The 17440-nt window shown below is 39.5% G+C and overlaps 2 protein-coding genes across 3 annotated transcripts; one reads left to right on the forward strand and one right to left on the reverse strand.

Moving 5' to 3' along the window:
- The first annotated feature begins 987 nt into the window (after positions 1 to 987).
- zgc:162144 (RD3 domain-containing protein) lies at positions 988 to 2392 on the forward strand. The gene is made up of 2 exons (XM_058397731.1): positions 988 to 1286; positions 1995 to 2392. Exons 1-2 carry the CDS (start codon positions 988 to 990, stop codon positions 2356 to 2358), a joined length of 663 nt encoding a protein of 220 aa, XP_058253714.1. The 3' UTR covers positions 2359 to 2392.
- Positions 2393 to 3908: 1516 nt separating this feature from the next.
- stx5a (syntaxin 5A) lies at positions 3909 to 10575 on the reverse strand. Of its 2 annotated transcripts, none has more exons than XM_058397853.1 (11): positions 10417 to 10575; positions 9488 to 9732; positions 8154 to 8221; positions 8003 to 8058; positions 7829 to 7899; positions 6555 to 6671; positions 6342 to 6398; positions 6155 to 6236; positions 5904 to 6010; positions 5561 to 5682; positions 3909 to 4767 (listed from the first exon to the last, which is right to left on the reverse strand). In XM_058397853.1, the coding sequence occupies exons 2-11, from the start codon at positions 9554 to 9556 to the stop codon at positions 4608 to 4610; spliced, it is 909 nt and encodes a 302-aa protein (XP_058253836.1). In that variant the 5' UTR covers positions 9557 to 9732; positions 10417 to 10575; the 3' UTR covers positions 3909 to 4607. The 2 variants fall into 2 exon arrangements, with proteins under 2 accessions (XP_058253836.1, XP_058253837.1); XM_058397854.1 differs by having other exon boundaries at positions 10329 to 10467.
- Between the last annotated feature and the right edge of the window lie 6865 nt (positions 10576 to 17440).

Here is a 17440-nt window from a genome sequence, read left to right on the forward strand (position 1 = left end):
GTTAGTGCTGAGCTGAGTGGAAACCCTTGTAGTGTTCATAGTACTTTCATAGTCTGCCAGACATATCATGCACTGTCTACACACGACACATAGGTAACGATTAAGATGATACTCAGGTTATATAATATGTTTCTAGAAATCTGTAATCTGCAAACATATTAACTGTTGGCTTGGAGTAACAAATATTTCTTGGAAATGATAAATCTGACAATATTTCATTTATTGTTATCACCGACTATACTGTTTAAAGTAAAAAAATGTCCACGTCAGGCTTTCTGTCTGCTTTAAACATGTTTAATTATCAACAAAAAGTATTCTTTGGAAAACAAATTTTCTGATTTGAATTATTACAGCGTTGGTGTATACAAGCTACACAGAAAACATAGCATCATTTTGATCCTTTCCCATTGTGATCAGAGCATTTTACACATTTCAACTACAGCTATAAAAGCAGTGTTATATGTGTGTTATAACTGCACTCAGACAACCACATGCATACCTTCCCACCTTCCCAGAAAGGCTTATCAGGTTGGTAAGACACGTCAATCACTATTTCTACAGGATTACTCTCTTATGCAAAGTGATTATACTATATACCAGAGAGGCCGTGTTGCTGCAAGAACGCATGGGTGCGTATGAAAATTCGGATACATGTTTATGTAATCTGCAAAACCGTTCTGTGTTATTCGATAATGTGCATGTGCCCCGATTAGAAAACTCAGATTGCTGAAAAACTGGAGTCAATCTACTATCCAGAAGTAGAAAAACAACTATTGGAAAGGTAAGGGCTTATGCGCAGTAACTTATTTATTGTGTTAGCATGTAAAACTAAAATGGAGTGCTTTTGAGTCATTTGCTCACTACTGTCTTCACTGTGGAGACACTGTATATATGCTTCAATCACAAGTGATAACCGATAAATCCTAAAAGATAATACAAAGAAATCAGAGAAAGGCTTGAATAGCAATATCACTTCTTCTCTTTTAGATGTTCCCTTGGTCTGCTATGTTCTCGCTGGAGCCGAAGGTGCCTGGCCAGCGCACTCCAGAGGAGCTGGTTACTAACACCCTAATGCTGGAGCTGGGTGCCATGGTGAAGCGTACTGAGCGTATCTGTTTGGAAAGGGCCAGCGAGGTGCGTCGCCGCTCCTCATCCTCACCAGACTACAGCTGGCTGGCTGGGCCTCAACCCCATGTACCCTACAAGCTCACGCCTAGAGACGTGCTGGACTTGCAGGAGCTCTGTTCACGGATCCCACCTCCACAGTGTGGCCCAGTCATTGTCAGGTAGGGAGGAACATGAACCTGACATCATTTGGTAGGTTGTAGTAGGGTAAGAGAAGTTAATAGACAACTGTACTTGAAAATATCACGGTACTGCAGAGTCACTGTATGGTGGAACAGCCTGAGAAGAAGTCCCAGGTTTGGTGGAGGGCCAAAGATGGTTTAATTGTCTGCTGAGATTCAAAATAAAGTGCCTGAAATGTCTATTTTCACAAACTGTGATCATGAAATAGGTAGGCTTATGCATTGTTTGCAGGTCATTTGGTTTATATTTCCAATATTTTGTTGAGTTTTTCCACTAAAAGCTTCTAGATCTATTGAAACTTCTGCTGCTAAATATAAACATATTTCTAATGAAGGAGAAAAAGACTAGCTAATCAAAAGAAGTTGAAAGCAAAGCTCTACTGAATATTGCACTGTATTAAGTTATAGTTTGTTGCATCCATTTCCAAATCACTGTGTTTCCCTACATGTTTTTTATTTTGTTTCCAGTATATGTAAAGCAGGCCTCCTATACTGGGAGACTAGTTATTTTAAGATATGGTGTTATTTAAAGTTGGTGTGCTGTTCTTTTTTAAAATCCAATTTATTACAGTAAATATTTTGTGGGTTAAACACTTCAGCAATGCTATTTTTGTTATATTACACATTATATAAACTCAGGGTTATCCATTGTTACTGTCTGATGTATGATTGTTATATGATTCTCAGGTTTCGTAATTTAGTGTCTGAGCTTGAACCAGAAGTACATGAGGTCCCTCAGCTGTTCCGCTCAGTGCTGAGAGCCTGTCTGGATGAGGAGCAGGCTGATGAAGAGCTGCAGGGGCGTGCAGCTCGTTGGGAGAAGCGGCGCAGTAAGAGCCTTTCATTCGTCACCTTCCGATCCAAGTTCCGTGCACTTAGCCGAGGCATGGGCAGCTTCGGTGGATCACGTAGCAACCTGCAGGAGGAAAACACATGGTCAGAGGAGGAAGAGGAAGAAGCTGCAGAGCAGGCAACCTCAGCAGCGCCACGACAGAGAAGAGGGAGGAGTCACAGCATGCCAGAAATAATCCCCACAGAGGGGTCTGCATAGAGCTGCACAGTGAGGAGCAAGGGAATAGGGAACAGGGCAAAGTGGAGAGGAAGAGGGAAAGATGGAGATAAGAAAACCAACAAGTAGAATGACAAAGTGTGTACAAGAGCTTGTGCTTACATTGTTATTCACACATCTTATACCAAAGATCAAAAGTATGAACAGATGAAACCTCTAGCTACGTTCACACTGCAGCAGTTTTCTCGCCGCAAGTTGCCAGACATTGTACTATGCAGTTGCATGTAGGTGTTCCTACTACGTACTGGTTGCCATAGTAACGTCATCAGTGGGTAGTGCATTCCACTTGACAACAGATCAGTTTTCTTGCTGCTAAAATGCTGGAGGGAGAACATTTGAGTATAAAATTCACTAATTGTATATATGCATCACATCATAGAAGATGAAGGAGAAGCAGTGTGAGCTCCCACTGGGAGTCGCTGCACCAAGTTCCTCCATCATATTCACAAAACTGGACATGCCCACGTCCAGTCACGAACAACTGCTGTCACTCACACGGCTGTAAGTCACCAACTTTCATCAAAAATGAATGATCTCCAGTCGCTTTTTCGCTGTATGTGTGAACGTAGCATCAGTCTAGTGACTTCTTGTTTTAATTTTTTTTTTTTTTTTTGGAAGATTTGTTGTATATAATTTCCAAAAAGTTTCACATTAATAAAACTGCTTATACCACACCACAAGTGAATTCCCAAATCTGATTAATTGGAAAGTGTTTATAATGAACTATAACAGCAAAGTAGCTGCTGCTTCAGGGTGAATCACAGGTTTAGACTAATGTGCTCACTTTAATGTTATACAGCTTTTTCAGAGGGACTTATTTGTGTTACTCCACGTCGTCTAACCTGGAACAATAAACGAATGATGTTATTGGAAAATAATCCACTTCAGGATACATCACAGCACCCTGTTGTGTTTTTTAACCCCCTCGCTGTATACAGTACTAAATGTGTTTAATGTACATCAGGAACACACTGCAAAGCAAATCAAATCAACTCGAAACATGTCCCTACAAACAAAGGAAAAAAAATAATGCAGGTTCGTAGACTTGTTGTTTTTTTAATATGCAGTTCCTTTCCAGAAATCATTTACTATGTTCAGTTCTTACTTGAGGCATCACTCAGCTTAAAAAAGTGAGGAAACAAACATGATTAAAAAAAAAAAAGTGCTTATTAAATAATATGCTGTACATGGCGCATGTAGACTTGTCTAATGAAAGCAGTTAATGAGAAACTTAAAATATGCCGATCTGTTGATGCCTTAGTCTTTCGGAATATACTGCGGAGGTTGTTCCTCATAATATGAACCCGAAGTATTTTGCAAACTCTTTTGCGTTCTTCGTAACCGAGAACTCGATGATGACTGAACTTCACATTACGCTTTTAAAAAAGTCATGCTTCTGTTTTGGCTCGCTGTATGGATAAGTAACAAATCATCAAGAAAACACTAAAAACAGTCTTCATTTACACTATACAGAGTGTAAAATCATGAGACGAGAGTACCTAGCTTTATATATATATATATATATATATATATATATATATGCGCTTTGGAAAATTAAAATTAGGAAAATAAGGAACTCTGAACAATTTACAGTAAAAAGCCATTACAAGGCCATTATTAGTTTTATCAAAGGAAATAATTCTCCTTTAAACAAACAGGAGACCGGATGAAGCACATGTAAGATCGAAAGTTTATCATGGGGAGACCTGTACAAGTGATGATATTAATTTATCGTAAAAGCGAGACCTTTACATCATTCATGTTATCATTGATTGCTGATAACACTGTCAGGAAAAAAAATAATAATCTAACTAAACCAGTTTGCAGAATCAAACCATTCACAAAATTAGCCTTCTCCTTAAAGTAAGTATGGTAAGTGAAGGCTCAGTTTTTATAATGCAAATGTCTCAAGGTAACAAAGAGAAAAGACAAGAATGAAATCTGACCCCACTCCCTAGGGCAGGATGTTTTTAAAACTGCCTTCATCATCATAATCTATGCAGAGAGCAAGACTAACCATACAAGTTTCTATAATTTAGCTAACATTTTTCATTCTCAGTAAAAGCATACAACACATAAGTGGTACAATTTGTCCGCTCTCGTGGCAAAGTTATCGTTGTCCAGTCTACTTCATTTTTTTTTTTTTTTTTTGCACATTGCCCAATAAGAGTCCGTGGCTACTGCACGTCGTTCCACATCCAAATCCCATCGTTCCTTGTGATGCTTTCCTCTCAGGCAAGGAAGACCACAAATATGATGAAGAAGACCACCAGTACGAGGAATATCTTAATCATCAGCCAGCGGTTGGAAGAGACAGACTGAAAGTATTTGAGGATCTCAGTATGGGCCATTTCCACGTTCAGCTGAGTGTCCTCCACGTTGGAATCGATCCTACAGAACGACAAGAAAAACGACCATGAGTGGTGTTCAACGTGAATGAAACGGTAATAAGTAGCAAGTCTTCATCCAATCACAAATCTAGAATCTCATTTTACAGATTGTGTAATATGTGGAACAATGGCGCGTGAACATGTTGATCTATTGATCGTTATTAACTTCTTTAAAACTGTATCTTAATGCTATTTAACAACTTATATCTACTAGACAAAAAGGTTACCATGTTAAGCAGACTACATGTCCTGGCTATCAGTTTTATACTCATTTCCATAAGGTAAAAATAAACACTCCTTTTTTAAAAACAAATATTTTCATTTGGCATGCAGCCATGCTTAAAGAGAAGAGTAAAATGGCTGGGAAAATGCTTTTAACTAGCTAGATTATTTAACAGGTACAGACGACATGATCGTTACTGGGCATGTATGTGGATGTGGGTAAAAAAAAAGAAAAGAAAAAAAAGGTAAGCAAAATGTAGAGTAGAGCAAGACCAGTGCATTCTACAACTCCCCTGCTAGCGTAACACACAATCACCTTGTTGTTTAACATCGTGATAAATAAAGCTAGCAAGATGCAAATATGTGCTATGGGAGGAGAGCTCACCACAGATCCTAACCAACATGCAATAAGGTCACAGACACAATGAGCTGCATTAGAAATTTTGCTTGAAGAGAAAAAATATCCACATACTTATTTGTTTCTGTATAAGATGGGATAACTGATAATTTTCTGCTTTGATCATTCCTGTACTTTACACTTCACAACACTATTCGTGCATTCTCCTTCTCACCTCTGTATGGTCTCCTCCTGTTCTTTGACCATATGTGCCAGCTGTTGGAAAATGGAACCCAGCTCCACAATGGTGCTTTCAATGTTCTGCATGGTGTCTGCTCGACTCTGGATGTAAGAGTCCTACACATGACATAAAATAAGAGGGGGTGTCAAGAAATGAGAAGGTGATTTAAATCATGTTTTTACAATGAAGTCACAAATAAAGGATATTTACTATGGTCAGAGCAAAAGCTCTAAGCTCAGCAAGCGCAATCATTTCAATTAACAAAAACAGCCACACTACATTTTTAGGCCAGGAATGAACATCATTATAAACAGAAATACTTGACAGCGAATCATACCTGTTCATCAATAAGTTGCAGTTGGAGGGGATTTGCTCTTGAATCCATGTCAATGGCCACATCACTGCCAAGGCTTCTGGATTCATCCTGCATCAATACTGAGCTACCTGGAAAGTAAAGTTCACAATAGTCCTATATTTTAAGATAGAGTCCTTTCTGATATTTACCAAAAATCCTGTGTATTAACAGGCTGAAAACGTTATGTTATTTCCTTTCTGATGACTTAAAACTGCAGCGGCTTGCTAACTTACTGAAGTTGTTGGCAAGCAGAGGAGAGGTGGCCACTGGTGCCTGGGAGAACTGCTCTCTTCTGCTGCGCTGCTGCTTCAGATTCTACACAGAGAAGGGCAAACAAAAAAAAAAGTCAACAACACTCCTCACTATAAGGAAATAGGAAGGACGGATGTGAGATACGACAGATGAGTAAATAAACGTTACCTCAGTTCTCACTTCCAACACGGACTTGAAATCGTTAGACATCGACGCCAACTTTGACTGCAAACATGAAAACAGAGGACGGTTTACGTCAGTGCTTCTGTCGCATTTTTACATGTTACGGCAGGATAGCTGGTCTAGTCGACGTGAATAAAAGATAAGAAAGATGACATTCTCGAAAGGACTTCTTGGAGATTATCAGATAAGACTTATTACCTGGAGAGAGACAACGATCGTGTTGGAATGTGTCTGAATGTGCCGTCCATTTTGTCCACTTCGAGAGCGAACCAGGTCTTGCAGCTGTGCTATCTGTTTATTTAAACTGTTGATGTCCTGAAACGGAAACGAACACACCCAAAAATCAATACAGACACAGAATTATAGTCGGCAAACTGTAAATACTTGTCATTTGTTCTTTTAAAACTTTCCACCCACACAGACATTAGTTCGTGGTGCATTAATAAAATGAGACAATTCGAGGAAATTGTGTGTTTACAGACAGGCTTGTTCATTTAAACTGGTTGCTTTTGTGACGCAGCTTGGAGAAAACAAACTTCACAGACTTTTAGTTATGTTAATATCACACTCTCTCTCTCTCTATCTCTATCTATCTATTTTTAAATATACATAAAATATAATTGTTTTACAATTAACTACCTTCAGTTTAGGAAAACAAAGAGAACAATGTTGTACAGTCAGCTCACAAATATTCATGCAGAGTTATTGTTATTTCAGCTGTCTACTGTTGAAATGAAATGATTTAACCACGCTGAATGTTTCTGCTATCTCTCTATAGCTATTGAAAGTTCAGTAACTACTGAACAGATACCACATTAAAGCGTCACACATCCAGGCACTTTATCTGCTTACTTTCAAGTGAAATAACGAGGAAGTAACACGTTACACAAAAGATAGTTGAGCAGCATATATTTACTAAAACAACTCTGCAACACGTCGCTCTGTACACCGCTCCGCTCGTTTGAGTTCACCACAGGACATTCCACTTCTTAGTTTTGTCACTATAGTCATGTTAGCGACATCACTAGCAAATAATCATTTTCATGAATATAACTTGTGACTAAAAACATGAACGCTTGTCGGATGAAGAGACGCCGAAAACACCTTTAACAGTAATGTACAAATCAACATGATCTAGCAATAAATCGAGTGTGGCTTCTTCAGGAGCCATTTCCTCTGGCAAAGAAAAAAATATACAGAACATTTGACCACATTGTGTCCGAAACGTCACTTGTTTCTATAACTGCTTGCAATTGAGCGGTTATACTGAATAAAGGCTACGACTACCTACAGTGAATCACAACTATGCAGATATTCATATCTATTATTCATGCTTTATTTATTTGAGCTAACAATAAATATATGTAATATTGAGTGTACATACTCATATATTGTGGTTAATAGCTAATATAGCAACAATTTTGCCAAATATTTACAGACCTGACTGTTAAACGTTCTAAATGACCTCTGACCTGTTTTATGATGTAGGTCAACTCTTCAATCTCCACAGACTTGTCATCGAACAGAGATTTCCTTTTGGCCACTGAAGAATGAGAGGAGCGTTACTAACGATCGTAAATCTACTGACACACATTACAGGATTTACGACACAAAACACGGCCAATTTTATTCAGCCGAGTACTTACAAATCGCGAGCTTTTCCAGTTTAGCAAACGTGTTACTCAAGTCTTTTCCAATTCTCCTGAGAAGCACAAAAGTAGCACAAAGAAATTGATGAGAGCTACATAAAACTGAAACGGCAGAAATAATTCTCATTAATATATTCACATATCTTACTTTGCCATGAGTGTGAAGTCACTCCGCTGTTTAAGAGCATTATGGTTGGGTTTCGCCAGCGTACCATTCTGTAAAACAGATAGAAACACGAACATAAGTGAGGATATGTTAAAAGATCTAACATGTACAGTGAAATGATCACAAAGCAATGAAAGAATGCTAAAACCGGGTAAGGTTAGGATCGTCGACGTAAATAATACATCAGAAAATTCCTGCTCCGACACATGCCGGAAAAAAAAACACTAGGGAGGATTTTTCAATGCCTGAAATGCTACAAGAAGCAGTCCATGACCTTGATTACTAAGCAACAAAAGCTACAGGTGAGAACTGCTCAAAGACTTGCAACTGTTGTAGCAAATACAGCACAGCACCTGCTTCCTCTACAGAATCCTCACATTCACGTAGCATAACATGAAAACCCAAAACAAAATGTGCCTTTCATATTATACATACAAACAGAACAACTCTAACGAGAGGAAATAAAATACAGAAAGAAAATCCTAAAATATTTATAAATCAACCGGACAGCTGAGGACCAGCTAGGCTTTTGCCTTTACAAAATGATTTGCAGCTAGACAACACTACTTAATAAAATAAAATAAAAAAAAAATCAATTGATCCGGCTTTCTTTACTGACCAAACAGACCACACTTCTGTCCAGGTCTACTGGCTCACAGAGGCAAGACTTGCGTGCATGATCAGAACAACATTAGTTAGCTACTGTCATATCCTACTCCTTTGTTTACATTTTGACAAACTAAACCACCCAAAATATTCATCTGTGAATATTATGGGAAACTGCAAATGGGTGGGATCAATCAAGAGTTCCAGAGGAAGGAGACAGGAAAAATAATATAACAAAAATATCATACCTCTGTATTTTTATATCATAATATGATAGAACGATTATTAAGGTTTATTTTTAAACGTACAGTATCACAAGATTACTGATTTATTAGGAAACTTATATAGATACATATAGAGCTGTAACATTTTACTATTTGCCCTCTTTTTAAAAAAAAACAATATCGGTATTTTGTCAGCAAAAGTACTTTGACTAAACAATAAATGTTGGCACATTTACGACATGGTGGGAGTCCTGGTTTGTGTGAAATGTGTCACATTTCTGTCATTTGGCAGACGCTCTTATCCAGAGTGACTTACAATTTATCTCATTTTATACAACTGAGCAAATGATTGTTAAGGGCCTTGCTCAGGGGCCCAGCCGTGGCAGCATGGTGGCCCTGTGATTCGAAATCACAACCTTCTGATCATTACCCAACACCTAAATCACTAAGCTACCACATCCAGGAGCTACCACATCAGTGTCCTACCTGTAACTGTCTCCCCTGCAGAGACTTGCAGGCAGACTGAAACTCCAGAGTGCGATCCCTGCAAGTCATGATGCTGCAAAAACCACAGTGAGGTGATGTGAGGTGGCCCTTGTTATATTTCCAAAGTAAAGTCCCAAGTAAACACTTCTGCGGTGGTTTTGATGGGGATTTTCTATGAGCTCGATTTAAAGCCACTAGGAACTTGGTGAAGGTGGTGAGCGCTCCTGAACGATCCCGCGCTTCATCTGTGGGGATAAAAAAAAAAAAAAAGAGGGTCACAGTTTAATAACTCAGTGATTAACAGACATATTTGTTAAAGCCAATGTTTTGGCTGTGAACCTCGCACTAAATCAATTTCATCACAGATATGCTGAGTGGATCGTCGCGTGATCATCAAATGACGTAGCTGTTTCAGCAGCGGCTTGAAAATGAAACAGTTAAATACTGAATCGACTAGAAGCTTCCAGCTCACTCGGACAGCTGGATGAACTAGGATAGCCGACACGACGTAGCTGACCATTAAACGTCGGAAACTCACTCTTTCATACGGATACATTTATATAACCAACAATACACATAGACAGTGAAAAGATTCCAGACCTAAAAATGTTTAGTGGGCGAAACAGCGTGGGCGCAGTCCAAATGACTCCCTACTGCCCACCGAGTGCACTACATTAAGGATACGAGGCGCTCGTTTATAACCCTATGTAGTGCGCATATATAGGGATTACGGTCCTGATTGAGACCGAGAAAGCTAGCTTTGTAGCTACGTAGCTCCGCTAGCTCCGTCAGCTGGTTTAGCTGGATGCTAGTGAAAAGACTCGACAGAAGTTTCACTTACACGTGAATGTTATGTGACGGGAACTGATACGCGCGTCTAAAATCACCACGACCGATACAGCGGAGTCGAACCGTGTGCGTTTACTTACTGTTAATGAGAAAATCTATCGCTTTTCAGAGTCGCCGAATTGCCGACAGTTTCACAGGGGTTGCCTTTTCCGTGCTTACAGTTTCCGGTGCGTGACGTCACTGCCACGTCCACCACCAGGCATGCGCCCCTGACTCTCCCGGAGCTTTACTAATGACGTCGGCGACACGGAAAAATGCCCGGGGTGTGTCAGTTTCTCTTCTCCTTCTCTATTGTTGTTATGAACGGAAGCTGTTTCACGTCACCGGCTCAGCAGCACGCCCTGATTCTGGCGAAGCATTGAATTAAGAAAAAAATAATTGTAGATATCATGAGATCATGGTATGAAACTAGCAAAAAGTGCTGCAAAGAAGTCACGAGATGATATCACGGACTCATTTGCATAATAACTTTATTGCATCAGCAGTTTGCATATCAGCAAGTTTTAAGGCACATAGAATAGAAAATATTGAAACATTTTTTTCCACTTTTCTTTCTAGAAAGAAGTCAGGGCACTGCAGACTGCAAAGATGTGTGTGTGTGTGTGTTTATTGGTCCTTGCTTCAGTCTGCTACTGTTCACTGATTCAATCTGAGGTTCTTGTATCCATTAGATAGATAGATAGATAGATAGATAGATAGATAGATAGATAGATAGATAGATAGATAGATACTTTATTCATCCCAAAGGGAAATTTACATTATTGTCTTCAGTTTGGAAAATCAGTCAGATTCTGGCACAGTGGGGCAGCAGGTCATATTGCAGCCTCACAGCTTCTGGGTCCCAAGTCTGCTCCTGAACTCAGGTTTCTGGGCATAATCTTCTTCTGTCCATATGGGTTTCCCTTGGTTTCCTTCCACCTCCCAAAAGTATGCCAGTAGGTAGATTTGAGTATATGAACGTGTGAGTTTATGACGTCATGTAATGGACTGGCATCCCATCCAGGGTGCATCTGTGGTGTATTTCATATACTTCTCATCCAGGGTTTCTGGGATATGCTCCAAATCCACCACGACCCTGACTAGAGTAAGTAGGTACTAAAAATGAGTGACGTTCTCCATCCAGGAGCATTATACATGAATATATTATGGGTGTACATTTGATATACGTATTGAAAAATGATTTAATGAGAAAGATATCCTTGTAGCTTGGTTCAGGAGGAAATTGTGTGAAGTAAGACCATCCTCATCTGCTCAAGCATGTGTTATTTGTACATTTACTACAGCAGCATCCTCTGTCTGCCTTATATGGCACTGCAGCAACATCCATTAACAATTTCTATTTATTTGCAGCACAGGGGGGTACTGAGATAAAAATATAAGAAAAAATCCTTAACTGATAGTAACAAGTCATACTATATTACCAAAAGTTTTGGGACATCTACCTTTACATGCACATAAAGTTTAATATCACTTAATATCAATTTGTGGGGTTTAAAATGGAGTTGGCCCATTATTTCCAGCTATAACAGCTTCAACTCTGGGAAGGCTTTCCACAAGGTTTAGGAGTGTGTTTATGGGAATTTATGACCAATCCTCTAGAAGCGCATTTGTAAGGTCAGGCACTGATTTTGGACAAGAAGGTGTGGCTCAGAGTCTCCGCTCTAATTCATCTCAAAGGTGTTCTATTGGGTTGAGGTCAGGACTCTGTGCAGGCCAGTCAAGTTCCTCCACACCAAACTCGCTCATCCATGTCTTTATAGACTTTGCTTTGTGCACTGGTGTGCAGTCATGTTGGAACAGGAAGGGGTCATCCCCAAACTGTTCCCACAAAGTTGTGAGCATGAAATTGTCCAAAATGTCCTGGTATGCTGAAGAATTAAGAGTTCCTTTCACTGGAACTAAAAGGCCAAGCCTGAAAAACAACCCCCCTCCACCAAACGTTACACTTGGCACAATGCAGTTCAGGCAAGTACCATTCTCCTAGCAACCACCAAACCCAGACTCATCCATTAGATTGCCAGACAGAGAAGCATGATTCTTCACTCCAGATGCTCTAAAGTCCAGTTGTGGCTAGCTTTACACCACTGCATCCAACACTTTGCATTGCACTTGGTGATGTAAGGCTTGGATGCAGCTGCTCAGCCAACTCTCTACACACTGTTCTTGAGCTAATCTGAATTCCACACAAAGTTTGGAGGTCCGTAGCTACTGACTCTGTGGAAAGTTGGTGACTTCTGTGCACTGTGCACCTCAGCATGCGCTGGCCCTGCACTGTGATTTTACATGGCCTACCACTTCATGGCTGAATTGCTGTTGTTCCTAACAGTTGACCGTGGAATATTCAGTATTGAGGAAATTTCACGAATGGACTTATTGCACAACCTATCACGGTACCAAGCTAGAATTCACTGAGCTCCTGATAGTGACCCATTCTTTCACAAACGTTTGTAGAAGCAGTCTGCATGTCTAGGTGCTTGATTCTATACATCTGTGACCATGGAAGTAATTGGAACACCTGAATTCAATGATTTGGAGGGGTGTCCTAAAGCTTTTGGCAATATAGTGTATGTACATCAGATGTTTTCAAACCTTTGGGGCTCCTTGACCTGTAAGAAAAAAAAACACTGTTTACGTGCACAATGAAACAACAGGCACTTTAAAAAGAAAACCTTTACCCCTGCTTATTATGCAAATATCTAATCAGCTTCTCATGTGGCAACAACCAAAAACAGGTCTGGTGTTCACATCAATCATCAGAATGGAAAAATATATGAGCTAAACCATGGTGAGCAGAAAAGCTTCTTAGAAATGAGGCAGAAAGTCATTGTGCCACTGCAATAATTTTGTTCCATATAAAATGTTCTTTCTGAATCTTTAAAATTCAGTTGTTCGACTTCTTTAACCTTTAACTTTAACCTGGTCAGGGATGCAGTAGATCTGTAGCCAATCCCAGGATCACTGGGTGTGAGGTGGGAGAATTGCTCATCTTAGGGCAAATTGCACACACACAGTCTAATATGGACAAATTAGCGTGGAGTCAATCTGCATAGAGTAAGAGAGTAAGAGTGAGAAACCCACATGGCAGAACATGCAAAACTCCCCACACAAAAAGTAACCCAAGCTAATGATCAAACCCAGGACCATGAGGCAAAACTGACCACATGTGCCACCATGCCACCTATTATTATTATTATTATTATTATTATTATTATTATTATTATTATTATTATACTTTTTAGACACCACAATCTTGAATGTGACTTCTATTCATCCATCTAATCATCTACCGAATCTACCTGCTCTGGTTTTCTACACCCTATTTTAAAGCCATAGCGAGTATGAGCACAATTTTGGACACAAATTATGATTTTATTTTATCTGATGCACGGAACAAAATGTCAGAATGTTTTAATATTTTCACATGAAGCCATTATGGAAGCGAATTTACACAACGTCGCTAAAACTGCACTCACCACTAGATGTCGCCACTGCACTAAAATAAATAAATAAATAAATAAGTGGCTATTATGTTTGATCAATATTATATATGGGGGTAAAAGTAGATTATGATATTTTCTTCCACGTTTTATTGAGTTAATACAAACGAGAAGTGGAAAAAATGAAGATAAACAAGAGACCTGGAGTAAATGCTACATAGAGATGGCAGCTTTGAGATAACTCTCACTGTTTATAACTGTCATGTTATCACTCAGGCACACACTCGGCTTTGTGTAATGGAACTCAACAAGAGGCAGCATGTCTTGTTTGTGCTGTTGTGTTGCTGTGATCTTTCCTCCTCGGTGACTGTGAGGATTTTTATATTACTGCATATAGATAGAGATGGGAAAATCAAAAGAAGGATACACTTCAAAAGCAGATGTGTTACCAACAACATGCATGCATGCATTAGGGTGTGTTAAGGACAACCTCTTTTGCGCTACTTTTAACAAAACCAACATGTTTTCATGTTTAAACAATGTTAGTGGCTTAGTAGGTTTGTCTCAGGCTGCTGGGGTTGATGGTTTGATTCCTGTCTTCTTCTTGTAATTTGGGGGTTCTTACATTGTAGGCTGATTCTCTAAAGTTGTCCATAGTGTGTATGAGATTGGGTCCTGTGGTGAGTTGGCAGAGTGTTTCCTGTCTTTTGTCCCATGACCCCAGGTTTACCATGACCCTGTGTAGGATAAATAGTACAGAAAAAGGACAGATTTAACACAGGGAGTGATGAGATCCTTTAGCATACATATTCTGGGGCATGTTTAGGTCTTGCCTTCTTGAACTCTTTGAAATCATCCTCACCCTCTTATACAGGCATCTGTGGAGCAGTCTGTGAGTCCTTGCCCAACTCTCTTTTAACTCTGACCCTTGCAAAAAGTCAAAATGCAGTAATATAACCGAGTTCAAATTTGAGAGCAAATAGCACAGTATCACTAATCGCTAAGAAAATGGGTGCATTTTTACCAATTTGACACCAGTAAGACTTCAGTATATATGTCTGTAATTGTGCTAGTATTCATTTTCAGTAAATGCTGAATCCTGGATAGGGTTGCTGTGGATTTTGGATACTAGGAATAATGCAGGATACAATACAACATGTCATCATGTAAGTAGGAGAAAACCAGAGAACCCAGAGGAAACATGGCTGGACACAGGGACAGCATGTAAAATCGTTCACATATAATGACCAAGATCAAACTTTGGACCCTGTGAGGTGACAGCATTACTTCCTGCTCCACTGATATAGCTTACAATGTGGTTTCTTCAGCTAAAGATGTCCAGGTTGGTGTTAACAGTCTCTGATATGATCAGAATCAACCATGCAAAAGAAGTAAAAAACACACAATTCAGGGATATTTTAACAATATTGATGTGCTGGCCAGATGTGTGTGTGTATGTTTTATATATTAACCCAAAATGGCATTAAATGAATGATAACATAAAAACTGCATTCATATACACACTTTGGAGAGTATTTTGTGCGGTTTCAAATACTCATGATTTCACATCAACATTTTGTTACTGCTTTTCTTTCTCTTTCTCATATTCATGCATAGCTGTTGTCGTCACTCTCTGATGCCATCAAAACACACATGCACGTACGTTCATGTTGTCCAGATACCATCCAGATCCCCTTTGAACACAGCTGCTTCAACAAAGAGTGGCAGTGTAAACATGGCTGATTTTTTATCACCACTGCCACAGAGAGGGAGCGCGCGCGAGACAAAGAGATATGGATGGATAGATGGAAATAAACAGGCCTTTGCTTTGAGATGGAAATGTGAGGGATGAGAGTGAGAGAGGAAGAGAGAACCCCTAGGGTGAGATAGAAAGAGAGATCATAAAACAAACAGACAAGTTTGTTTTTTCAGCTTAAGGAAAGATTTAAGAGATTCTCACATTTGTAAAGGCAGTGGGAATGGGGCTGCTTATATGTGAAGAAGGGTTTTTGCTATTATATAGCTCACACAGATTAACAGCCAAGAGAGAGGCAGACTGAAAGACAGAGATTCAGACAGCAAAAAGCAACCTCTAGACAGATGACTCATTCTCCATTTCTCTCTCGCTCGCTCTCGCTGCCTTGCTAATCTATTACAGGAGGTTAAATTTGGTCCTTGCAGAGATACAGGCCTGACAGACAGGTACATCAGCATTTGATTAAAGCCTGGCTGCTTCACACTGCTTCCACAAGCATACACACATTCAATAAAATGCAAAAGAAATGAAAGTTAATTGCATCATCCACACACAAGAGATGGCACATTGCAAAATGTTTATTCATCCACTCCCTGCTTCCCTCTAGACATGAAGCAATGGAAATAAAGCTTTGCTTTGATAATGTCAGCTGAATCGGACATCTGCGGCTACATTAAATACAATCCTCCCAAGTGTCCGTGTTACCGAACACTACAACATGACTTGGCTTCACAACATGGCAGCCATGAAATCTGACCTTTCCGAAACATAAGCAGAAGACTTGATCTAATTACAATAACCCGTTAATAACTTGCAGAAAGGCTTGTAGAACACTTGCAGGTGTTGTGTGTGCTTAGATGAGGCGGAGAGAAGGTGACATTAGCTCTACCGTATGAGCTGAGTCACAGTATATGTGTGTGTGTGTGTGTGTGTGTGGTAATGTGGCTGGCAAAGCACTGACTCAGCAACAGTGAGGTAAGAGGAGGGAGAGAGATAATATTATTTCTAACATCAACGTGCTGCCAGCAGCCGTCTGCCCGTGCCTCCCAGAAGTGCACGATAATTATTAACATGTTTGTCTTTCATTACCTAACCAACAAGGGCACAAGAAAGAGAGAGAGACAGAGAGAGAGAGAGAGAGAGAGAGAGAGCGAGCAAGATTGAAAAAATGAGTTTAAAATGAAAGATAAGGGCAAAGAATGAGGCAAAGATGAAAGAGAATGAAGAAAAGGGCACATCAGAGGCATTTATCAAGACATCAATAACCACAGTTTCTCAAAAATAGGACATTTCACTTTAATAATACAGTATACTGAACATTACATTATGGCTGTTGCTGGAGGGCTACTGAATGCATGTCAGCTTAGTATATATACGCATTTAGACACATGTATTGCCCCTCAGATTGTACACTTTGTAAGACAATATGAGTGATTTATACTTGTTCACTAACAGGGGAATAGGGCATAAATGGTGTAGCAGCAGTAAGATTGTTACTATTGATTGTTACCATTATACAAATATAGATTACACAGAATATAAACTATAGCTTAGACAGTGTCGTCTCTTTCAAAGCCGTAATTCACATAAAAGTCGGAATGCAGACGAAATCTCCTGTACATGATTCAAGGTGCACGCTAACACTGAAGAGAACTGGTACATTCATATATAATATACGTACTGTGTATCTGTGTGTATTATATTTTCCAATACAACTAGTAGCAGTAAATTTTGCGAACTGTACAGTGAGTGCGGTAGTTGATCCCTACAGTAGGTGTAATATGAAGTGTGTAATAAATTACCTATCTATTACAGTCATATGAGTCGAGACAAACATTTAGCCGAGCAAAAGACAGGACCATGTCTTCTTCAGACAGCAGATAACAAACATGACGTAACAAAACACCACAA

This window comes from Hemibagrus wyckioides, linkage group LG08 (assembly GCF_019097595.1).
Source record: "Hemibagrus wyckioides isolate EC202008001 linkage group LG08, SWU_Hwy_1.0, whole genome shotgun sequence".
In the NCBI taxonomy this organism is placed as follows: domain Eukaryota; kingdom Metazoa; phylum Chordata; class Actinopteri; order Siluriformes; family Bagridae; genus Hemibagrus; species Hemibagrus wyckioides.

Coding starts and splice junctions, on each gene's coding strand:
- zgc:162144 (XM_058397731.1), top strand. CDS start 988: ATGTTCCCTTGGTCTGCTATGTTCTCGCTGGAGCCGAAGGTGCCTGGC. Junction 1,287..1,994: donor TGTGGCCCAGTCATTGTCAG/GTAGGGAGGAAC, acceptor TATGATTCTCAG/GTTTCGTAATTTAGTGTCTG.
- stx5a (XM_058397853.1), bottom strand. CDS start 9,556: ATGACTTGCAGGGATCGCACTCTGGAGTTTCAGTCTGCCTGCAAGTCT. Junction 6,399..6,554: donor CGATCGTTGTCTCTCTCCAG/GTAATAAGTCTT, acceptor TCATGTTTGCAG/TCAAAGTTGGCGTCGATGTC. Junction 5,683..5,903: donor TGCAACTTATTGATGAACAG/GTATGATTCGCT, acceptor TGTCATGTGTAG/GACTCTTACATCCAGAGTCG.